General features: G+C 48.1%; 1 protein-coding gene across 1 annotated transcript in view; it reads left to right on the top strand.

The window, feature by feature from the left end:
• ITGB5 (integrin subunit beta 5) overlaps positions 1–24,944 on the top strand; it is an 80,573-nt gene that overhangs the window by 43,293 nt on the left and 12,336 nt on the right. Inside the window, exons 7-9 of the mRNA XM_028492927.2 lie at positions 16,108–16,269; positions 17,735–17,830; positions 19,862–19,951. Of these exons, the coding sequence (XP_028348728.2) occupies positions 16,108–16,269; positions 17,735–17,830; positions 19,862–19,951 (348 nt within the window). The remainder of the gene's footprint in view (positions 1–16,107; positions 16,270–17,734; positions 17,831–19,861; positions 19,952–24,944) is intronic.

Raw genomic sequence — 24,944 nt, forward strand, 5'->3', positions numbered from 1 at the left:
CTCCGCGGCATGTGGGATCCTCCCGGACCGGGGCACGAACCCGTGTCCCCTGCATCGGCAGGCGGACTCTCAACCACTGCGCCACCAGGGAAGCCCCGAGGAAGTTGTCTTTAAGGCTTGAGGGGAAGAACCCAGTGACAAGCCTACGCACCGTCCAGTTATATTAATTCTGTTTAATTAGATGAATCAGAATGGCATGATGGAATGCTTGAGGCGCGGCGGTCCATGAGAAGCCGTTTGATTCGCTCTTTTGCCCACAGAACCTTCCTGTGCCATCCCAGACCCATGAAAATATCCTTCCCTTTGAAAACTCAGTATTTCAAGACTCGAGTGCTTCAGAGCAGATGCTAGCAGATTTCTTAAACTGAGTGCCCGCACCTGGTTATGAATTATTGTTGGCTGAGAGGCATTTTAGTGTGTGTTTCAGTTTTATATCTTTTGGCATTTTTCTCTTATTCCCCACCTTGGCCTTTGTCACGGGGCGTCCCTGGAAAGTTACTAATTGCTTGGAATTATGCAGTCGATGAGATCCTAGCTTTTCTCCTCACCGTTTCGTTTCCTTTGTGCTGTCAGTGTGTGTTTGGGTACCTATCAAGCAATTTCTTTCTCACTTGCAATCACCTATTTATAACGTCATCTTCCTGGTGGACCACAGCCTTATTTATAGTCGCTAAATATTGGAAATAGATTATGGCCTGTCTATTGATGAAAGGCTATAACAATCATACCCTAAAAGAATATTTGAGCACTTGAATAATACTTAAGATTAATTAAGAGAGGAAAGGAAAGCAAGTGATAAAACAGCATAGGTGTATGACTCTATTTTGCAAACAAAAGAAAGAAAAATATGGAAAAGATTGGAAATAAACAGACCAAAGTGTTAACAGCAGTTGTCTCTGGTGATAGGATTAGGTGTGGTTTTTATTTTCTTCTTTGTGTTATTTTATATTTACTTAAATTTTCACAATAAATAACGTGTGATTTTTAAAATTTGTAACGGAACATTTAAAAGTAGAGAGAATGGTGAAATAAAATCCCACGTACCCATGGTCCATCTTGGACAGTTACCAATTTGTAGCCAATCTTGTTTCATTTGCCTTCCTAACCATTTTATTCCCCATTATTTGAAGTAAATCCCAGATATCATTTGTTTCAATGATAATTCGATTTTTAAAGTTTTTTTAAAAAGCCCTAAGCATGCCTTACTTTGTTGACTGAATTTTCTGCCTTCTCCTAGTAAATCCCGGATATCATTTGTTTCAATGATAATTCGATTTTTAAAGTTTTTTTAAAAAGCCCAGGGCTTCCCTGGTGGCGCAGCGGTTGCGCGTCCGTCTGCCGATGCAGGGGAACTGGGTTCGCGCCCCAGTCTGGGAGGATCCCACATGCCGCGGAGCGGCTGGGCCCGTGAGCCATGGCCGCTGAGCCTGCGCGTTCGGAGCCTGTCCTCCGCAACGGGAAAGGCCGCAGCAGAGGGAGGCCCGCATACCACAAAAAAAAAAACAAAAACAAAAATAAAAAGCCCTAAGCATGCCTTACTTTGTTGACTGAATTTTCTGCCTTCTCCTGATTTGCCCAGATTAAAGGCCCTTCCTCTTAATCCTGAAAACTGAATGTGACAGAGCCAGCAGGCCTGTAATCCCTGCAGTTGGAGAGGCGTCTCATGCAGGCTGGAGCTGGCTGGGCAGCCCCGGCAGCAGTGCACGCTCGGCTTCCTTTGACCCCATACCCTGGAGACGGAGCTGATAACAGGCCCGCTTCATAGCCCACAGGAGGCTCTTTGTTCTGATTTCAGTCACACTCTGGTTTCTCTGGGATGGACTGTTAGTTACCAACTTTAGGGACTTAGGGGTATGGAATGCTCACACGACTGGTCTTAAATCCCACCCTCGAGGCCAACTTTACGTTTCTTGGAAAGCTGCTCTTTGCAAAAAGAAGGAAACAGTCTGTTTCTACTTAGGATTCGATTTAGGAAGTAGAACTGCTTCCACGAGTGGAAGTTTTGAGTTGCCATCTTTCCCCCGAGCAGGTCACATTGTTAGGAGAGGCCATCGAAGAGTATCCACAGCTAAGCAACCCCTCTGTCACCAGTGCAGGCATTTTTCCCAATTCTGAACCGGCCTGGGTTGGGATGAGGGAATGCCGTGACCCATGGTTTCTTATCTTTACCTCGAAACCTATTATTAAACTTGTTTATGCTTTTTCTTGGTTTGAATAATAGTTTCTCCCATTACTGCTTTTATTGCTCTCCTGGGACTTTTCTAGAAGTTGACTCTAAGTTGTTTATTCTGAAAATGTATAGGTGGAAGTGTGATGAGTGGTTCAGACTGGAACCATGGCTGCTTTCCTGTTCTCCCAAAATAGGGAGAGCTGGTGCCCTGGGAAGACAGAGGGCGGGGTGGTCCAGGAGCTCTGAGTTGTCAGTCATGGCTTTGCTGCTCTCCATGGCTCTCAGGTTAAAGAAGTTCCCTGCAAAGTTAAGCCTGGCTGGGTGCGTCCTGGCCACACGGATCCTATGGGCTGCTTTCTCCCGTCAGACAGAAAAATCAGATCCCTGCAACCCAGCCTGTTTCCCTTTTGGCCTCATCTTCTAGCCCTCTAACATTTATCCTTCTTATCCTTTCTGTTTTAACCTTGATTATCTAATTTTGCGGTATGTATTAAGTTTTTAAAGCGTTGTGTGTCCTCTCAGAAATAGGTGGATAAGTAAGTCTCAAAGCAAACAAAGTAAATTTGCATTGCTGAGTAAAAAGTCTTGGCGTGGCTTGGGTCCTTTATTCCTTGGCTGGCGAGAGCGTCCTAATCTAAAATGGAGACCACATCCCCAGAGAGGCCGGAGGAACAGCTTCCTCCGACAAGACTTTCTGCAGGAATACAGACTCTGTGGGCCTCTGGAGACAAAATGATGGCTGCCCTTCCTCTACTGTCATCCGCGCTCCAGCTCTTTTGTATACACTATCTCTGATTCTCACAACAGTCCTTCAGTGTATCGGTGGTGTAAACCTCCCCAGTTTACAGGTGAGGAAACTGAGTGTCACAGGGTTCGCTCTACTTACTGTTGGAAAGGGGGTGGAGCCAGGATTTGAACCAGATCCAGTTGATTCTAAAGCCCAAGCCCTGTCTATTACGCTGTGCCAGGTGCTTTGGGAAGTAGCAACAGTGCCGTGCAGAGCAGAGAGGACTTAGAGTCCTGTTGTCCCGATTCAAGCTATGCCTCTTCTGCTACTAACCGGCTCTGTGGTGGCCTGAGTGCTCATCTGGAGGCTGCAGGGAGTGGGGGCTGGAGGGGAGGAGGTCCAGGACGCCCTCCAGCTGTGCTGGTCAGTGCTCCTTTTCACCAAAGACTTGTCATAGCATTGTGCCCCTTTGCCCAGAGCCCTTGATTTTGCTTTTTGTCTCTCCTGGTTCGGGCTTGAGCTCCAGGCCAGGCAGGGGCTGCTGCAGATACCAGGAGAGGGTGGAGAATTCCCCATTCCTCGAGGCAGGCTCAGCTGTGAGAGGATTTCACTCTGCCCAGCCTCCCCCGGAGTTGATTTGGCTTCTTCCGACTTGTTGCCTGATTTCTTTTAGACCTGAGACTTGTCATTTTTCCACACATGAATTGAGCAACGTAGAAAACTGCCTTTCTTTCCTCAAGGACAGAAAACTGCCTTTCTTTCCTCAAGGAAGGCAGCGGCCCCTAACGCCTTCATGCCCCCCGAGGGGATGCCCCCATAAGTCCTGTGTTCCTGCAGTCTGGGTTATCTGTCTCGGCATGTGTGAGCCGTTTGTGCCAGCAAGTCGCGCCACAGTTTCTGGGGCTTGATGCAACCCACCCTGCTTGCTCTTCCTCTGGCTCGGTGTCTTCGTGAAGCCCGTGAGAGTATTGGATTTCCCTGTAGCCCACGGAGGCTGTGGGGCTGTGGGTGGGCATGCAGGCGCTCCGCCCGTGCCCGGGCAGTGCTTTTGTCGGAGGTGGTAAAGGTTCTCCCTGGCTTTCTGTCTTGCACACGGTTGTGGTTTATTGTGTACTTTTGAATCACTCGACTGTTTTAGTCCCTGGAGGGACGTGTCCTTGTTCTGTCTTCTGCCTGTGAGCTGTGCTGTAGGCTTCACTGCCCCGCTCACAGCTGCTGGTTCTGCTTTCCAACTCAGGAATGTTTATTGTGTGTCCAGTAAGTGCTCAGTGGCAGGTATGGTGAAGAAAATTTTAAAAAGATGAGAAAAAGTCCCCATCCTCACGGATTTGATGTGAGCTTTCAGATCCACTAGAAAGGAAATAGAACAACTCATTTGTAAACATTAAATGGAACCATGTGAAATTATGGACGTGTGACTATCAGTGAAATTTAATATTTGACCATTGATAGTTTCTCCTACAAAAATAGAGAACTCATATGGTTCAGCCTCATATATACAAACGTTTTTCTTTAGTTCAGATTGGACTTGTGTAGAGTCTACGTCAGACGTGTTCTACTGCATGTTGGTAGGGCTTGGGCTCTAGATGAATGTCTAAATCCTGAGTCACGGGCCGAGATTTCTTTTCCCTAAGGAAAGGAATATTGACATTTTTGCCCGTCTTAAGTTGAACCACAGGCATATTTTTAAAAAAGATTTTTCATTGCAAAGCATGGACGGAAACGGGAGAAACAAACTACTGGTGAGAACGTGTTTACTGTTACAAAGTGACAGAAATAGGCTTGAATGTCCACATGACTGGGAAAGCGAATTACAGAAAGAATTCAGCCTTATTTTTCCTCAAGTGCGTTGTAGGGATCAAGACTCCTTAGTCCCCAGACTCAGATCTGCTGTAGGGTCTGCCCCTTGGCTAGCCAGGTCGGCCCCCTTTCCTTCCTCATTTCTTCCCCCAAACCTGTTCTCTCTCTGTGCTTGCCTGAAAGGTCAGTGTACAGAGTGTTTTAGTTTTGACTTCTGGAAATTTGTGGGGCACTTACAGTCTGCAAGATGCCCCACTAGCTGCTGTGAGGCTTGCACAGATGACTGAGCCACAGCTCCTGTCCCCGTGAGCTTCACTGCAGTTGGACAACAGATGCCTATACGACCATCTAAGGTACCGGCGGAGTGCACGGACACTATAGACGGTCTGGCCCTGGTAGGACCCAGTGGTTGAATCACAGTGTTCTTCCCCTTCAGGGGTCACCTTGGTCTCTCTGCCTCCCCGTGTCTGCCCTGAGGCTCTGGTGCTGACGATGGTATTGATTACCCTTGGCTGCATATGCTTGGCGAGAGCCAGGCTCTGTGCCAAGCACCTCATGGGGCTTGTTTTACTTAATCCTTTGAAGGTGGTTGTACTGTCCGTTTTTGATAAGGAAACAACCCTAGAAAGGTTGAGGAACTTCTTGAAGGTCTGACAGCTGGAAATGACAGAGCCAGAGATGGAACTGTACCCACCTTCCCGGCTCCAAAGATGGGAGTTCTCAACCTTGACCTTAGGTAACCTGCCGTCTTTTGTGGCCACACAGGAGTGGAGAAGTGGGAGGGGTGTGCTTCCAAAGAGGGCAAAGTCCTCCTCTAAGGAACCATTTCGATTTCCCACGTGACCCAGTTTGCCAGTGGTAGAGCCAGGACTGACTCTGTCCCGGGAAAGACAGCTGCACATGCTGCTGTTCTCTGGAACTAAGAGTTTCCTGTTTATCAGAAACAGTTATAACATGGCTCTGGCAGCCTCCGGGTTTTCTAGGGAGGCCACGGGTACTGTCCCAAGGTCGGTGCGCTGCCGGAGCCTAGCCCTTTGAGTGAGCCTGCTTGTCTTTGCCCTTGGCTTCCCCATCTGTGACACGGGAACACTGATCACCCCCTTTTCATTCATAATTCACGGTGTCTCGGAACCATGGGTTCTGCTGTTCAGCTCTCCCAGTTAGCGCTGTGGAGACACTTTTTCAGATGGCGCTTCCTTTTCAGCAGTGAGGGAGCATGTGGCTGGTGACCCTTCAGTGACAACTGAGGCCCATGGGCTGTGTTGACACCCGGCTGGAGGACCCAGGTGTCTGGGTGGCCATCGATTTTACTTAACTGAGACTGACATCGAGAACAGAGAACCCCATCATTTAAAGCTAGTGTTTCTGTCCTCACTGAAACGGCATCCTGATCTAGGCCTCCCCTGTACTGAACACTGTTTACCAGAGAGAGTATTGCGGGCCTTGTCTCGGAACAAGCAAGCCGAGGCAAACGAGCCAGGCTGTATTCGGGTGGGCCCCACCACCCATGTCCTCTAAGGCCGGTGGTGGGGGGTGGGCGTCATCTTTTCTCAGGTTCCCGGGAATCGGTGTTCCAGGCCCTCCCGTGCACCCTCCCACAGGGCATCCCTGAGCCTCACTCTCACACCTGTCATGCTCTTCCGTGGTCCCTGTGTATAAGCAAGTCACTAGGACATGGATATTGGGACCCACAGGCTTCTGTGAGCCTGTCGGAAGATTCAGCTGCCAAACACAGGCCGTGAGCTGCAGGGCCTGCAGACCGCAGTCCCAGCCCTGCCTTCCTCTGCAGCCAGACCACATCCAGGGACCTGCGTCTGCCTCTGGGGCTGTGTTTAAGGCAGATGCTGATAGCTAGAGAGCAGAGAGGGGTGAGTGGATGGTGCTGGGGTTGGAAACCACACCTCTGAGGAGTGGTTAAAGGTTGACCAAGACGAGAGACACCACAGGAAGAAGCGTGTTACCTAACCTCAGACATCACTACAGAAGAGGGCTGTTCCAGGGGATGAACTGGGGTAGCCACAGGGAAGCAGGTTTGAATTCAAGGCAAGGGAGAAATTTCTAGCGAAGGCCTCTGCTCAGCTGTGGAGCAGGCTGCCGGATGCGGCAGTGAGTCTGAGTGGGGACCCCAGGCCCATGCGGAGGAGGTGCCAGATGAAAGATCCCTGCACGGGTGGAACGTGGATGAGCCAGCCTCGGGGGTTCTTTCCAAACTTCAGGTGCTACTGATTTCCTCTGAGGCAGCTTTTCTACCCAGTAACCCACTGGTGCTTTTGTTCTGTAGTGGCTCCTTCTAGCCTGTCTGGTCCTCACTGCACCCTCTTAAGCTGCATCTGTATTTGGCCACCATGACCGTGAATTCTGCCGTGCATACTCGTTTTGTGTGCCAAGCTCAGCTTGCCTGGAGCTGGCGCCCAGAAAAGCTTTCCACTCCCGATGGCTTCCCCATGGAGCCACCTTACCAAGTGGGTAAAAGTCCAGGTGCGGTGGGGCAGCTCAAGGGCACCCAGGGACAGTCTGGAGGTGGGTGGAGGAGGATGGAAGCCTTTGAGTGACCTTCCTCTTTGTCAGACCGCATAGCCCCTTGCGTGTGACCCGTTCCAACCCCAGAAACCAAATTGCCGCACAGGCCAGAGCTTCATGTCCTCAAACAGAGAAATGACATCCTTACTCCCTAGCCATTATTTCACTCTCTCTGGGGCCACATGTTGGAGGTGAACAAGCCAGCAAGTCTGTCTTCACTCTTGGGAGGAGCCAGTTTATATTTATTTTCTCAAAGGTTGTAAGGCCTGGTCTTCCACCTCCATTCTGCTTCCCCTTTTCATGGACTACTGTTCTCTCTTTGCCATTTCAGGTCCCAGGTCCCCCAGGCTGACTTCCAGGCCTGGCTGCCCAGGGCCTCCAATAACCATCCCACTGACTGCCCTGGCCCCCTCTCCCCTCCTCCACCCTTTCTGCAATTCCCATTAGTTTTCTCAGATCTCAGTGCATGACAGGTGATTTGATGAAATATTTTCACTTAAGTTAGCCCCTTACCGCTTCCCGTATTTATATGATTAAGAGAAGATGTCTGTTGGATTCCAAAGCATATTAAATAGTTGGTGGAATCGGGAGTGATGTGATTGAAGACATTGTGAGGGAGGTTTTTTTGTTACCCAGCCCTGATCTTGTTCACGTACCCACTTACTACTCATTCCTCACTGAGTGCCAAGTATGTGCCAGGTGCAGTGCTCTTTGTTACTCTGGGCCCTACACCCCTTCCTCTCTTCTCTCAGCTCCAGATCTCTGCTGCTTTCTGAGGACAGAGCAGAGTTTGGTAAGCTCTCCACTGAGCTTCCAACTGGAGAAAGTCATCTCTGGCCCCAGCACAGGTTGGACTGGTGGCCTGTACAAAACCAGAGGGTTTGCCTCCTGGGAACGGACGGAGTCAGAGGTTCTGGGCTTGGTGGCAGTTCCCCCCACCACTCATTGCTTCTGACACGTGTGTCCAGAGTCGGTGGATGGCTGCTTTTCACATAGCATGGTCTCCTGCGCACGTGTGTGATTCGCCTGGAACAGCTGGAGTAAACGTGGGTCACAGAACACATCACCCTCGGGTGGCAGAAGGCAGGCTGGTGGCTGGGAGAGGGGTGAGCCTTGGGCCTCGCCTGCTCACCCAGAGTGGGCTTAGGAAAAGGAGGGTAAAACGCGTAGCATTGCCCAAAGGCTCTGGCTCAACACAGGTCATGGGAGTGGACGATAAGACAGAATGGACAGCTCGGGACTGGACAGGTGTTGCTGTGGGACCAGGGAAGTAGGATGAAAAAGATAATTCTGTTTTTTAGATAAGACATTTGATGGTCCCGTTTTCAGCAATGGGGAAGCCTGGAGGGGAAGATGGTGCATCAACTTTGGAGAAGTTGAGTTTTGGGTTGAGTTTTGGGTGACAGCAGACATGTCTGGCTTTTGGTCCAGACCTGGGACTAAAGCTCAGGAAGGAGATCAAGCGGGAGAGGTAATTAATTGCGAGCTGTCCAAGCAGATGCATGGAACTTGGGTAAATCTCCTCGGGGACAGTGTTACCTTTGACCTCATCCAGTGCCGGGAGAGGAGGTGGAATCCGCTAGCAGCCAGAGGGGACGGGGGCATTGGACGGTGCGGTGTCCAGGAAGTCAAAGGCAGGAGGGCTTGAAGGAGGCCCTGGTCGGCAGCAGAGAGGCCGGAGAGCAAGGCCAGAGGATGGCTGCAGGGCTGGCAGCAGGACCTCAGCGCACGCTTCGAGGTTCTCAACCTTGGCGCCACAGTAGGCTCACCCAGGAGCTTTAGAAGCCCCGGTGGCTGGGCTGCAGGTCACATCAGAACCGCCGGGCGTTAGCATCGCCGAAGGTCCCTTGAGGACCTTACGTGCGGCTGGGGCAGAGAACCACTGTGCGTGTGGGGGCAGGAGGCGGGTGACTGGGAGCCGCCGGTGAGATAGACGGTAGGGGCGTGTGGAGAAGTCGGGTTATAGGGAGCTGGGGAGAGGAAATAGAGGCAGCCAGTCTGCTAGTCGTAGAGGCAGGTGATGAGAGATGTTGGGTCAAAAACAGAGTGTTTATTAGAAGTGGGTCGTGAGCATATCTTTAGGCACAAGGAAAGGACGCAGAGGAAATTGATGCAACGGTGCTCCAGAGAGGGTGGGATTTGCGGGCTGCGTTTCCTTGGGGAGGGAGAGCACTCCTTCCTTGAGAGCATTAAGACCAGAGGAGAGGCCAGGGGGGATGCCTGTTTATTTATGACGGAGAGGCAGGCATACTAGGCTGTGGAACCAGACACTGAGCGCCTGGACTAGACGAGGCGAGTGCTGTTACCTGTGTCCGTTGCTCACCTGAGCGCGTGGGAACTGGGAGTTGGAAAGCTGGAACAGACCTTGTGGTGGATTTGATGCAGATTTGACTGAAGAGAAGGCAGGTAAACTGCAGGCTTGGCCAGATGCTGGATTTCTGGCTTCGGGGTCCAGCGCATTTCCGTCCCGCCCACCCGTGACATTTTCATCTGAGGGCTGACCTCTGTCGTGTTTAGGAGATTGGCTTTTAAAAATCTTGTTTTTACCCAGAGACTTGGAGAAAAGTTTAGCTAAACAAATAAGTCTGTCTTTTTTTCTCTTAAAATAGTTTTGGATAAAAAGGGAATATATTCAATCTAAAAATTTAGAAAATGCAGAGAGCAGAAAGGAAATAAACATCACCCATAACCCTACAATCCAAAAATACGATTATGTGTTTCTGGATTTAAGTCACAGATTTTCAGCTCCATGGAAATACTGAGGACAATCACTGTTGGTTCTTGACTGTTTACCACATGCAGGTACTGAGCTGGGTGTGCTCCTTGTGTATCATTTTGTTTAATCCTCTCAACAACCCTATTCTGTCAATACTATTATTATCTCTATCTTATAGCTGAGAAGCTGGGACTGGGAAAGATTAACTAACATGCCCAGTGTCACAAAGGCAAGCTGAGGGAAGACGTGGGCATGGACTGAGGTTTGCCGTTCATCCGAGCCCACACTCCCAGCTGCTCTGTGGGCACTGCCACCAAACAAAGGAATATGCATAACGGGTATTTCCAGCACAGTATTGACATTCAGTCTGGTCATCTAATTTACTATATTTGAATGACTTTCTGAACACACCAGGCCTTTGTTTAAAAAAACTTTACTGAGGTATGATCGATGTATAATAAACTACACATGTTGAACGTGTACAACGTGACAAATATTGACATTTATACATACCCGTGAGATATATATTCACCGTAATCAAGATGACGAATACATATCCTTCTCCCCCCAAAAAAAGAGTATTTGTGCTTCTTTGTCATTTCTCCCTCCTGCGTCTCCTGCCCTCTTTCCCCAGGCAGCCACTACTTTGCTTTCTGTCACTACACATGAGTTTGCGTTTGTTAAAACTTTAGAAATCCAGTATATACTCTTTTTGGCCTGGCTTATTTCACTCAGAACAACTGTTTTGAGATTTATCTGTGCTATTGAGTGTCATCTGTGCTAAGGAGTGATCATTCCTTTTGTTACTGAGTAGTAGTATTCCCTTGTGTGGATACACCACAGTTTATTCATCCACCTGTAGGTGGGTATCTAGGTTATGTTGGATATTTGGTAGTTTTTGCCTATTATAAATGGAGCTGCTACAAATGTGTTCAAGTCTTTGTGTGGATGTATGCTTTTATTTCTCATGGGTCAATCCCTAAGAGTGGGATGGCTGGGTCATATGGTAGGTGTTTAACTTTTTAAGAAATTGCTGAACTGTTTTCCAAAGTACATGTATCATTTTATAACCCTATGGGCAGTGTCTGCTAGTTCCGTTTCCTCCACATCTCCCTCAGTGTTTGATGTGGCCAGTCTTTTTAATTTTTAGCCATTCTATTAGGTGTGTGGTAGAATCTCGCTGTGGTTTTAATTAATACAAGGCTTTTAAACTTTTCGGTATGCAAGCCTTCATGGTCCCTGTAGTGACCGTGGAGCCTCACACATCAAGAAGCAAAAGGAGACGAGAAGGAATGTAAAAGTTATTACTAGTCTGAGAGTAGTAACTCTAGACCCCTTTTTTAGTGTGTCTTATGTACTAAATACTTGTTAACCTAGGATCAACCCTGCAAAGTAGGATTATCTTCATTTTACAGAGGAAGAAACTGAGGCTGAGAGAGATGAAGTGACTGACTTAGGGTCTCGAAAAGCAAACCCTTGAACTCAGCCTTGTCTGTGCCAAAGCTCTCGTATGCCGGCCCCCATGCCACACTCCATTTTGTAGTTATTCCTTTAAAAAAAAAAAATCCACTTTCCCACTACTGCTCTCTGCCCCAAACGTGGATACAGAACTTAAGACTTCAAAATAGTCCAAGCAGACAGTAGGAAAATTATTTCTATTGTAAATTCTCTGTGGAGTCAGTGCTTGTAAAATCTCCAAGCCCAAAAGCCTGGATGAATGAATAAGCATGTCATTCTGTGCAGCCCGACCTCTGGGCCAAGTTTGTTAACATCACTTACATAACAAGAGTCCACTTCAGAGAAGACAGAATTAATATTATTAAGCCATGCTACTCTTCATTTGTGGAGCTATTTCTGTTTCAGATGCAGTCTTCCAATTCAACAAACATTTATCCTGGATCAGCAGTCATTAGTTGAGAGCTTGCCAAGTACTTTGATGAACTATCTCGATTATTACACACCCTCGGCTCTCCCCGTGTGATTAGGTAGTTAGCTTTGCGGATAAGAGGCAGGTCATCTGAATCTGACTTCTCTGGTCCTTACTGGTTCAGTGACCTTGGGCTAGTGACTTAATGTCTCTGAACACCAGCGTCCTCATCTGCAAGATGACAATATATTACCTCCTTCATAAGGGTTGCAGTGAAGATGTGATGGAATAGTGGAGGTGAACAATAAATGTTAAGTATTATTATTCCTGTCTTACTAACAAGAAAAAACTTTGAGATGTTAAATAATTGTGGTCAAAGCTACACAGGTAGTTGGCAGTGACAAAAAGCTCCCATGCCCACTTTCAAGTTTCCAAGTTCCACGTTATTCTGTCTGCTTGCTGTCACCTTCCTTAGGTTCCTGCATGCCCCTTGAGAAGCTGGCGTGGAAGAAAAGGAGGCTGAAAAAGTTAAATGACAGAGCCAGCATTCAAAGCGTAGTCTTTTAAAAGTAGCACTTATTAAAGATAGTTTGGGGAAGAAAATGGGGGAAAAAAAAAGATACTGCCTCTAATCTCAATCCCAACATCATTATGGTATATTTTGTTTCAACCTTTGTTCTCTTTTTAGTGGAGAGTGATGCCTGTTTCTTACATAGTTTGTAATCACACTGTAATTACAGTACTGTATTCTTTGTTTTTCACTTTATATTATACATGTTTACACATAATTTCATACTTTTTATGAACATAATTTCTAATGGTGAAAAGGAGAGATCTCAGTTTACTTAACCGTTCCCGTATTCGGGTAGGGTAGTCACCTCTTTCCTGTTTTGTCACTGTTAGTAAAAATACTGCCGTGCGTGCTTGAGAATACTTCTTGCAGATAGTCTTCTGCGGTAGAATCATCGAGTCAAAAGATGTATATACTTCTTTAAGCGTTTTTTAAAGTGAGGTGTATTGAGGGATGATTTACATAGAGTAAAATTCACCCTTTTTAGGTATAACGTCTTAGAGCCACCCCGACAATTAAGATATAGATGAAGAAAAGAAATGAAAAAGAAAGATATAGGTAATTTCTGTCACCTCAGAAAGTTTCCCAGTGCCTGCCTGTCGTTGACCTCTCCCTTTGCACTCAGCCTTTGGCAACCACCAATCTGTTTTCTGTCCCTATATTTTTGTCTTTCCGTGAATATCTTCTGAATGGAGTTAGGCAGTAAGTTGCCTTTTGAGTCAGGCTCTTTTCACTTAACCTAGTGCTTTGGAGATTCATCCGAGTTGTGTGTATCAGCAGTTTGTTCCTCCTTATTGCTGAATAGTATTCCATTGTAGAGAGGTACTACAGTTTGTCTGTGTATTCACCACCTGATGGACATTTGGGTTGTTTCTAAATTTTGGTGATCACGAATTGCTGTTATATAAATATTTGCATAGTAGTTTTTATGTGAGCATAAGTTTTCATTTCTCGTGTATAAATACCAAAGAGTGGGATTGCTGAGTTGATGGTCATTGTATATTTAACTTCATAAGAATATGCCAGACTGTTTTCCAGAGTTGCCAAAACATTTTGTATTCTCACTAGCAATTTATGAGAGTTCTGATTGTTCCACATTCTTTCCAGCACTTGGTATTTTCAGGGCTGTTTTTTTTTTTTTTGCCATTAGCATAGCTATCTAGTGGCATCTCATTGTGAATTTAATGTACACTTTTTCTTTTCTTTTTAATTAATTAATTTATTATTTTTGGCTGCGTTGGGTCTTCATTGCCGTGCGCGGGCTTTCTCTAGTTGTGGTGAGCAGGGGCTACTCTTCGCTGCCGTGCGCGGGCTTCTCATTGCGGTGGCTTCTCTTGTTGCGGAGCATGGGCTCTGGAGCGCGGGGGCTTCAGTAGATGTGGTGCATGGGCTCAGTAGTTGTGGCTCGTGGGCTCTAGAGCACAGGCTCAGTAGCTCTGGTGCACAGGCTTAGTTGCTCCGCAGCATGTGGGATCTTCCCGGACCAGGGCTTGAACCCGTGTCTCCTGCATTGGCAGGCGGATTCTTAACCACTGCGCCACCAGGGAAGCCCTGTGCACCTTCTTAATGATTAATGTTGTTGAGGATCCTTTCATGTGCTTATTTCCATCCATATCTCTTCTTTGGTAAAATGTCTGTCTATTCAAGTCTCTAGCTTTTAAAATTCAGTTGTTTGTGTTGTTATTGGCCTGTGAGAGTTCCTTATACATTCTGGATACAAGTCCTTTGTCAGATTTTTATTTTTTGCAAACATTTTCTCCTAATCTGTGCCTTGTCATTTCATTTTCTCAGTGGTGTCTTTCAAAGAGCAGATGTTTTTAATTTGACAAAGTCTAATTCATCAAATTTTTATCCTATGAATCATCTAAGAAATCTTTGCCTATACCAAAGTCACAAAGCTTTTCTCCTTTGTTTCCTTCGGACGTTTTATAGTGTTAGGTCTATGATCCACTTTGAGTTCATATTTGTATACAGTGAGAGCTGTGGGTTGAGGTTCATTTTTTTTTTCATATGGGTGTCTAATTATTCCAATACCTTCTATCGAATTGACCGTATATGTGGGTCTATTTCTGGTTTCTATCCTGTTCCACTGGTCTATGTGTCTATCCTTTTGTCAGTACCACACTGTCTCAATTATTGTAGCTCTATAATAAGTCTTGGCCTTAGATAATGAATCCCCCAACTTCGTTGTTGTTTTTCAAAATTGTTTGGTGAGTTTTCATTGTCTTCCCATATATTCCAGTTATTAACACCCCCTCCCAAGACACCCAGTCCTGCCTCCAGGGGATCCACTTATCTCCACTTCTAATACCATAAATTAGTTTTGTCACAGCTTAGAATGCATCTCTGTAAGGGACCTTCTAGGTTGCTTCCTCTGGGCTCTGAAAACATACCCGGCCTCGTCATTGTGCCTTTACTAGCGCCTAGAGCAACCAGCTCCCCACCCCAACTTCTGCCTCCTCTGTCATTTGTTCTTCCAGTTTTCTTGAAGGGTCCTCCTCACCTTCAGCTCAGCTGACATTTCCTCTGCCCTGGGAAGCCTTCTCTCCTCCTTCCCGGGTTTCCATTAAAAGTGTATTTACCTTCATTAGCATGCTTATTGCGATACGTTAAAGTTGTGTTTCCACTTGACTGCAAGCTTTTTCAGGTCTGGAACAGGCTGTTTCTTAGACCCAGTGCCTTCCATGGGGACTGTGTGGTAGGAAGTCAGTAATTGTCTGTTGGATGAACATTGAGAGTCTGGGAAACTGACTCCCCAAAGGTGAATTCTTTGCTCACAGCTGGCCTCCTGGCTTTCAGTCCTCCCTGGCTTCCTTTCAAACTGCCTTTTCTTCCTTGTGTTACGCTGACTTTTTGTGACTTATTTCCACGCTGCCTTTGGAGCAAATGAGAAAATATCATAGCTCTTGAAGGCTGTTTCATCCATCATTGTGGCGATAAGAAAGAGGATGATACCCTCAATCCCTTATCTGCCGTAAGGTGATAGCTTTTAACTTGTAAAGTCTGTGAATCCATTCTCCTAGTTCAGTGTCAAGTGTACATGTGTAGATAACTCAGCAGTCTTTAAACCCTTCCAGTATTCATCCTGCTACCCACGTATTTTGGGATGCTCTTTCACTACTTGTATGAAGGCAACCCTATCCCAGTTTTTGTTGCCCTGTATCAGGGTCTAGCTGCTCCTAATAGTAATGACCGGGAGTGTTTTTGTGTAGTATCGGGGCCATAGTGTCTAAATATGAAAAAATTGAGTCCTTGCCTTGCAAGATAGCTCGTATTGAGCCGTGCCTCTGTCTGAAGAGTGGATACATCCCATACAGTGAAGCAGTAAAAGGAGAAAAGAGCTAATCTGATTGACCTTAACTACCAGAGTAGTTCAATTCGTGATTGGAGTGGTTTACTTCTACCAGAAATATGGCAGGTTTTCTCAAATCCTCCAAAGACAGATCTGTCTGTTGGTCATTTGAGCACTCTGTCGTGAGTGATTCGTGTCTAACTGGGGGACTGAAGTGGTCACTTACCAGTCATCTTAGACAAGGGCAGCCAGCTGAGTGTGTTGAAGGGAGGTTGGCGGGCTAAAGGCTGCTCTGCGGAAGGAACTATAGGGGAAGCTAAAAGGGGAGGTGTCCAAGGGGAGTGGCTGTCAGGTACAAAGTGGAGCAGGGAGGGGCAGGATGCTCCAGGGCAGGCTTGGGTGGCAGCCAGGAAGGCCTAACACCCATCAACCTCTGTCCGTCAGGAGAAGATCGGCTGGCGAAAGGACGCGCTGCACTTGCTGGTGTTCACAACGGATGACGTGCCCCACATCGCGCTGGACGGAAAGCTGGGTGGCCTGGTGCAGCCTCATGACGGCCAGTGCCACCTGAATGAGGCCAACGAGTACACTGCCTCCAACCAGATGGTGAGGACGGGGGACCCCAGCACCGCTCCCGCCCCCCCGCCTGTGGTCCGAGGCCTCACCGGCCTTTGCCACCTTCCTCTGGACCTCTACTCACCGACTTTCCACCCCATTCTTGGGACTGGGTCTCTACTCCATCTTCTCCAACTGGGCTTCTAGAACTCCTCCTCGTCATTAACTTAGAACATTTCTCAGGGATTTCTGTAGCTGGTTCATCTTTCTGCTTTTGTGCACCCACATGGGGAGTGTTTAGTCGAGGGAAGAGGTGACCTGGTGAGACAGGATGGATCTCAAAGGGGAGAGGTGATTTTGCACGAGGGAGAGGACTGTGTTCCAGCAGAGCCAAAAACTGGGATAGAAGTTATGGGGCAAGACCAGCGAAGACAAGACTTCCTGACTTCTAGCAATGGGTTTCCTGATGCCCTGAGTTCCATCAGTGTCAGGGGTGGGGTGGCAGGTGTCCTACACGGGATGAGAAGCCCCAAGGACCTTTCACTCCCAGTAGCCTGTCACTGGGACCATGCGATTAAACAGAACTTAGGCAGAATTTCAAACATATACTAGGCCAGTGACGTGAACTCTACCAAACTATCAACCAGACCCAGCAATTAAGATTTTTCCACATTTGCTGTACAATTTTTTCCTCCCAAAATCTACACCCTCTTCCCTCCCAAATCCATTCTGGTGTCTGGCTAGAGAGAAATTCTTTCTAATTCTTGCTGGACTAGCCCATTTTCTCCAGTTTTAAGAAGTGGTCAAGAGTAATGGAGTCTGGAAAAAGAACTCGTAACTATACAACCTGATAACTGTAGAACTCACCGATGAGGACCCCTGCATCCATCATCAGCCCTTAAAATCCTTCTGGACATTGCTAAGCTGCCTCGAGGTGTCCTCCCTCCCTTCTTGCTCTGCACCCCTCCCTCGCCATAGCCCAACTTTTAGTCCAAATATCAGCAGCCTCTTCTGCCCAGTCTGAGCCATGAGAGGACTGAGCAGAACCTGTAGGGGACATTGGCAGGCCCAACACTGGGCATAGGAAAAGGAAAAATAGGGCAAGGAGATCAGGAAGATAAGTCTTAGGGAAGAGAGGGAAGATAACAGGTGTTGATGGTAGGTGGTCGGACGTGGTGGCTCTCCTTTTGGGGACTTCCCCCCTCTGCCCCATTCCTGCTGAAGGGTTGGAAACACGGACCAAGTGTGGGGAACCTCCACTCATCACTTCTCTATTCTGGGTTGGAGGGGTAGGAGGAGTGAGTCTAGTTTAGTAGGTACCAGAGGGTCCTTTCCTGGAGAATCTCCCCTACTGTTTCTCAGTAAGGAGCTGCCGATGGGGCGTGGTTATTAAGGCGCTGCCAGGGGAAGATGCTTATTATGGCAAGTGATGAGTTCCTGAGGGCACGTTGGAGCCACGTGCTCGTGTGTCAGCCTGCGAGAAATGTTACAACCTTGACTTTTGCCTTGGCCCCAGGACTATCCATCCCTTGCCTTGCTTGGAGAGAAACTGGCAGAAAACAACATCAACCTCATCTTTGCAGTGACGAAGAACCATTATATGCTCTACAAGGTACACCTGGAGGGAGTGAGGGAGGCTGATGGCCTGAATCTGGGGGCCCTGCTGACCCTGAGATGAATGGGAGATTGGAATGTGGGGTCAGGTGAAGTGTGGGGAGGCTGGGTGAGGAGTGTTAACAGCCCTGTTCTATGTGGGCAGAGATCCAGAGGAGGGTGGAATATAGCCCTGTCCTGATCTAGTGGAAAAAATAGTATTAGGGAAGCTCTTAAGCGTTCATATAGCAGTACATACCAAGGAAGTTAAACATATGGTTTCTAATTTGGTAATGAGAAAAACTTTGGAAATAGTTTTTCAGATGATGAAATGGAAACACCCAGGGAATAGGGAAGGCTGATATAAAATGAAAATGTACAGAAAGAAAACTAGGCATCTAGGCAGGCTACATCACCAGTTCCACAGTCCAGAATTTTTATGCCTTCCTGCAGAGTACGGGGGACCAGTGGGTTAGTTTGGGACAGGAATTTCCGAAGAAAATAATACGTGTCTTGAGTGAACAGAGCAGTATGTGTGTGAGTCTGCCCTGTCTAAGAGGGACTCTTCCCGGGTCATCCCATGGGCCACCATTATACATTTCCCTCTTGAATGTGCTCTTTCCCACGATCACAGGCAAGTTGGCTTTCCCTAGAACTCTCCTCCAGACTGCTCAAGGAGTGTTCGTGTGAGCCAAGTGTGAAGCCCAGCTCACCTCTGACATCTTTTGAATTGAGAGGTTATGAGAAATTAATCCCCACCTCTAGAACAGCCAACCCCTGTCCCCTCTCTTTACTGCTCTTGAATATCCACAAAAGAACCCTTGTCTGATGATGTGTTTCTATTGCTCCTGCCTGAGATAATCATTGATAAAATGCCATTTACACCTTCTTGAGTTCTTTATCTTCTTTCAGTCTGAATCAATTTTAGAAGATGAAAACAAGGGAAGGAGATTGTTTAGTGAAGACAGCAGGATAGAACATATCCATTTACAAATACCATTTTTATTTCTTTATTTCTTTATTTATTTATTTATTTATTTATTTTTTGTGGTATGCGGGCCTCACACTGTTGTGGCCTCTCCCGTTGCGGAGCACAGGCTCCGGACGCGCAGGCTCAGTGGCCATGGCTCACGGGCCCAGCCGCTCCGCGGCATGTGGGATCCTCCCAAACCGGGGCGCGAACCCGGTTCCCCTGCATCGGCAGGCGGACGCGCAACCACTGTGCCACCAGGGAAGCCCACAAATACCATTTTTAGAGAGGTCAATTGCACAGACTGTACTGAGAATGCTACCGGATGCTTCAGGAGGGAAGAGACCCACCTTGGCTTAAGCCAGCCTTGCTCAGAACCAAGGACCTCTCACTCTGGAGGCATATCCAGTCCAAGGCAGGCTGAGGGTGGCGGATGTTTCTAGCTATTTCTGTCACTTTAGTAAGTGACATACTCAGGCCTTCGTACAAGTGAAAGAGGAAAGGCAGCCACTTCAAGGTTGCCTGCTTTGCCAAAGACTTCACCTAGAGATACCAGACCTCCTTGGGAAGGCACCATTCACATTCATTTCCCTCCTAGGAAAAGAGGCTGTATTCGAGACCCTTAGAAAAGTTTCCCCTTTCACTCCTGCTGGACAGGTCGAGGGCATCCTTGAACTGAACCTGGGAATGCCTATGTAGTCTAGGGGAGAGAGGGCAAGAACATCAAGAATATATTGACCTTAGAGGATGGAATTCCAGAGAGTTGTCCATTACATGCCAGAGAGGAGGGGTCTCCAAGAAGAAGCATGACATTATACTTTAGGAACAGATCTTGTCAGGCCCTTTCCACTCAGACCCTCAAGAATCGAGATTCCACAGCTGACTGCAACAACTCCATTCCCTTGTGCCAGTTCTTCTTACCTCTGCTTGTGGCATCTTCTCTAGTTTACGGTGTGAGAGTGTGACAGCATCAGTGCGAGGGTCCCTGACTGTTCTAGCTCAGTAGGGCAGTGTTCACTCTTTGACAGTGTGGAAGGGCAAAATGGGCTCATTTGTTTTCTTTTTTATTTTCCCCCCAAGAATTTTACAGCCCTGATACCTGGAACAACGGTGGAGATATTACACGGAGACTCCAAAAATATAATTCAACTGATTATCAATGCATACAACGTAAGTCACTGGTTTCTTCCCCCACCCTCTCCCACTGAGGCTCCGGGAGCTGGTGTGGACTCAGGTGGACTCAGGCCTCTGCGTTCCCCGTGGTGAGAAGTGAGAAGCACACACACTGACTTCGCCTCCCAGTGGGCAAGACTGAAATCCCCCAGGCTTCTGGAGCTCCACATAGACCTGCAGACTAGAATGAGTCTGCACACTTAGGGTCTGCTTGTAATCAGGTCCTCTCAGAGGAAACCTGGGTGGGCCTGTTAAATTCTGTGCTTTTGTAACCCGTCCTGTTAACTTGGCTCTGCTCTACTAAGTATAGCACTTAAGGATGATATAGTTTAGCAGTCACTGCCACATCCCAAGCCAGTCACCCATGATTCCCAAATCTTTCTCCTTCCCACCCTCCTTTCTCTCGATTTCTAACACCCAGGAGGTATTTGACTGAGACCTACCTTTTCTCGGGAAAACGACAAGCACGGTTTCTTGTGCTGGGAAGTATGTGCCCTCAGCTATCCCCTCCCTGCAAGGCCTCCAGTGCCCACCCAGCCCCTCATGAAGCCTGGTAATTCCCAAATTGGAATTCAGAGTGCATCTTCCTGTTAAAGTTCTACATAGAGGAAATGCAGTTTAAGGATGCTGTTATTCCTGAACTTATGTAGAATAGACATGTGGGCTAACCTGGGAATGTGATTAACCACTCTGGTATCACATGTGTGTTAGAAAAACCATCTTACTTTCCCATGACTGATTTACATATGTGTATTTGGAGCTCTGCCTTTCCAGTTGAATTTGTGACCCTACTGATGCAGCGTTATTTTGCGTTACTGCTCGGCTAGACCGGGAGCTGTAGGTAACGCCCTCGCCACGGGGGACCCAGAGCTTGGGGTTTCCCAGCCCTCACCTGGTCTCCTGGAGCCTCAGTGTCCTGAAGGCGGTGAGTGGGCAGCAGTGAGGATTTGGGGCTGGTTTTCCGTCCTCCTCCCCACCTCCACCTTCTGTGCAGCGAAGGATCCTCTTCCTCTCACACAGGCTCTGATCCTCCCGCACTCCGGGCACTTCCTATTGCGAGAAACTAGACTTCCTTCTCCTTTCCTAACTTATTCCCCACATACTAACATCCTCTTTTCTGATCTCTGGCCTTTAATCCTCATCGTATCCAGTGGCCACCTCAGAACCCAGTGAGACCAGATTTCCAGGTTAACTACCCTTGGCGGTTTTCAGATTCCCACAGTGAGTGGAAGCGTAACATGCTGAGAGAGTCTGGGAAGAGTGCGTGTGGGCGGGGGGCTGGGCCTACCCAGTGTCACCCCCGTCCCGAGGGCCACTCTTCACCGTGACGCCTTGGGCCTCAAGCTCTGGACATGGAACAGAGGAGTCAGTGCGAGAGCCGGAGGCCTACCCTGGGCCGCTCTCTCTGTCCTGCTGGGGTCCCGGGGCTTGGAGACCCCCGGGTTAGCAGGGGGCTGCTGCTGGACCCGCTGTCGACAGTTCAGTGACCAGTGCTTGCCTCCTGCCAAGCCAGGGCCTTTGGGGAAGAAATGGCTGAAGGGCAACCACATCCTGGGCTTTGGCGTGGGCTGCGGATTTCTCCTGGGTTTCTGGGGAGGAGCCACCCCCCAGCATTTCCATCCTAGGTCAGCTCCTGAGTTCCGACGCCCTGGGTGGCTGACAGAGCTCTGGGGCTCCCCCGGGAGCATTTCCTGCCAAAGGCCCAGGGCCCTGCTCCTCATGACTTTAATATAGGAGGGCATCATGACACCCAGTTCTGTAGAACCGGAGGGGTGGTGTGCACCAGAAATGGAAAAGGCGCTCCGCTCAGCCAGTGTTCTGTGCGGCCAAGCGGTTTGCACGTCCACACCCGTGTGTGGGTCCCCTGAAGACCAGGGTGCACGAGACAGTGGTGGTGGTTCCCTGGGCGGGATCTCATAAACGCTCAGTGCTTCTCTCCCTCTGAGGCACGTTGCAGGGCCCCTGAGCAGGATTCATGGCAGATAAATTCGTTTTCTTAATGGAAATCCAGGGGCCTGGGTTAGGCAGAGGTCAGGAAAGGAGCAGGGAGCCTTTTCTGCGGCTGACGATTTGGAGCTGCGTTTGGAACCTGGGATGAGCCCCCTGAGGACCTTTGGGAATCTAGTACCGTAGCTGGACCCTGAGTTAAACTGGTGTCGTCTGTAAGAGGACACGTTAGGAAACAAGACGTGTGACTCATGAGTGAACGTGTGAAATGCAGCCTTTAAAATGGGCGTTTCTGGAATACTATCCACAACGACTATTCAGATTCATTGGAAAATGAAAACAGATTTATTGAGAGATAATTAACCAACAATACAGTGTACGGATTTAAAGTGTATATTTTGATAAGTTTTGACACTTGTACACACCTGTGAAACCGTCACTACATCAAGACAGTGAATGTGTACATCACCCTAAAAAGTCAGGACCCTTGGTAACTCCCTACTTCTGTCCTTTCCTTCAGTGGAAATTTAAAGAAATATATTAAATATAGAAACAGTAGCGTATTCAGAGCAAAGTCTGGTTGGTGGAAGCGCGTTGCGGGTATGTTGGTGCTCGACGTTGATTAGCACCCTGTTCGCTGGCTGCCGTCCTTTCTGGCAAACGGGAAGGCCCGGGCTGGGCCTCTCAGCTGCCCATACTTCTGGATTTGAACCTGCACGGGCGTGTGTGTGTGTGTGTGTGTGTGTGTGTGTGTGTGTGTGTGTGTACGTGCGTGCATACACATATGCGCTTTGGCCCATGCAGGGGCTCTGGTTGTCCTTTCACCTGCTCCTCTCCCTGGCCACGGTCCAAGCACAGCTCTCATGGGACCGTTTGTGTTTCTCTGCGTCACCTTGCCACCTCTGTGCTTTGGGGTTGACTACTACCTCGCCTAGAGTTGGCACACCATCCGTGGGGACATCCTGAAAGGACTGCAGCAGAGCACAGGTAACAGCGGAAATGGCCGTGGTGTGACTCTAGTCTGGGGAGGGAGCAAAATGGAAAGGGCCCGTTTAATGTAACGTCTCGTAGAATCGAGTCTGTCGTTCTTGGCTTTCACTGTGTGAAACGTTCACCTCTGGGCTTCGATTTCTACATTTTTTTCTTGCTGTGCCAACTTCTTTATTGTGAGAGATCACCAGCTTGGAGCTTTGCTGTACAGTGGGTGCTGGTGAGAGGTTCCCTTCCAGAGCTCGGAGGTAGGGCCCTGGGTGCGTGCAAACAAACAAACACACACACACACACACACACACACACACACACACACCACCAGCATTATGTCACCTTGACAAAGGGGGGTAGGACTCAGAGAGAAATCATGGGAAAGAACAGAATGAGCTGGAAACCACTAGAGCTGCATGTGGAGGGTGACATCAGAGTCCTCCTCTCCGAGCACATGTTTCTCTTTTTGTTGTTGCCATGAAGTCTGCTCCCACCCACTCCACAGCTGGCCTGACTTAAAGCAATTGCAGATGGGACCTAGCCTGAGTATTTAATAGCCTTTAAACTTCTTGACATTGTCTTCTTGTCCTAGGGTGAAGAGTAAGGAATCATGTTCAGAGGCAAATTTGGTAGGAGTTAATTGAATTTCACATAAGTAACTTATGACACAAAAGTTTTCATGCATCAGAACTGCACTGGCTGTGGCTTTGATCCTCTGCTATATCCTGTACTCCATCCATTTCATTCATTTGTTCAACAAATAAATACTGCCTAACGTGTGGCAGGCATCATGCCACACGGTGGGAATAAAACAGTGAACAGAACACAGTCCTGCCCTCCAGGAGCTCATAATCTTTGAGGGGAGACTGGCTCAACCAGGATACAACCTGACCATCTGCACTCTCCAAGGTCAGAGCCCGAACCACTAGAGCTGCATGTGGAGGGTGACATCAGAGTCCTCCTCTCCGAGCACATGTTTCTCTTTTTGTTGTTGCCATGAAGTCTGCTCCCACCCACTCCACAGCTGGCCTGACTTAAAGCAATTGCAGATGGGACCTAGCCTGAGTATTTAATAGCCTTTAAACTTCTTGACATTGTCTTCTTGTCCTAGGGTGAAGAGTAAGGAATCATGTTCAGAGGCAAATTTGGTAGGAGTTAATTGAATTTCACATAAGTAACTTATGACACAAAAGTTTTCATGCATCAGAACTGCACTGGCTGTGGCTTTGATCCTCTGCTATATCCTGTACTCCATCCATTTCATTCATTTGTTCAACAAATAAATACTGCCTAACGTGTGGCAGGCATCATGCCACACGGTGGGAATAAAACAGTGAACAGAACACAGTCCTGCCCTCCAGGAGCTCATAATCTTTGAGGGGAGACTGGCTCAACCAGGATACAACCTGACCATCTGCACTCTCCAAGGTCAGAGCCCGTTTCTGAATAAAGAAGGGCCCAGTCTGGTGACTGCGGACAGCACTGCCGGGAGACCCAGAAGGCCCGGTTCTGGTCCTGCCTGCCCCTGGCAGCTGAGTGGCCCTGGATAAGGCCCTTTCTTTGGCCTCAGTTCCCACTTCCCTAAAATGGGAGATTTGAACTGAATAATCTCCACAGTTCCTACCCTCACTAACATCTTAAGAGTTTCTGATTCCAGAGACAACATGGGGATCAGGAAGAATACAAACTTCAGATCTGAACACAAAACTTGGGGGTCTCACGGCCAGAGTAGAATATAGGATTCTCTTTCCATCTGTTATAATTATTGATTCATTGAATAGGAGTCCCAGACCCCAGTGCTCTCTCTCTCTCCACCGAGTTCCCCATTAATGCTTCCGGGTGGTGGCTTCAGCAGATCTTTTTTTTTTTTTTTTTTTTTTTTTTTTTTTTTTTTTTTTTGCGGTACGCGGGCCTCTCACTGCTGTGGCCTCTCCCGTTGCGGAGCACAGGCTCTGGACGCGCAAGCTCAGCGGCCATGGCTCACGGGCCCAGCCGCTCCGCGGCATGTGGGATCTTCCCAGACCGGGGCACGAACCCGCGTCCCCTGCATCGGCAGGCGGAC

The sequence above is a fragment of the Physeter macrocephalus genome, chromosome 1 (assembly GCF_002837175.3).
Source record: "Physeter macrocephalus isolate SW-GA chromosome 1, ASM283717v5, whole genome shotgun sequence".
NCBI lineage: Eukaryota > Metazoa > Chordata > Mammalia > Artiodactyla > Physeteridae > Physeter > Physeter macrocephalus.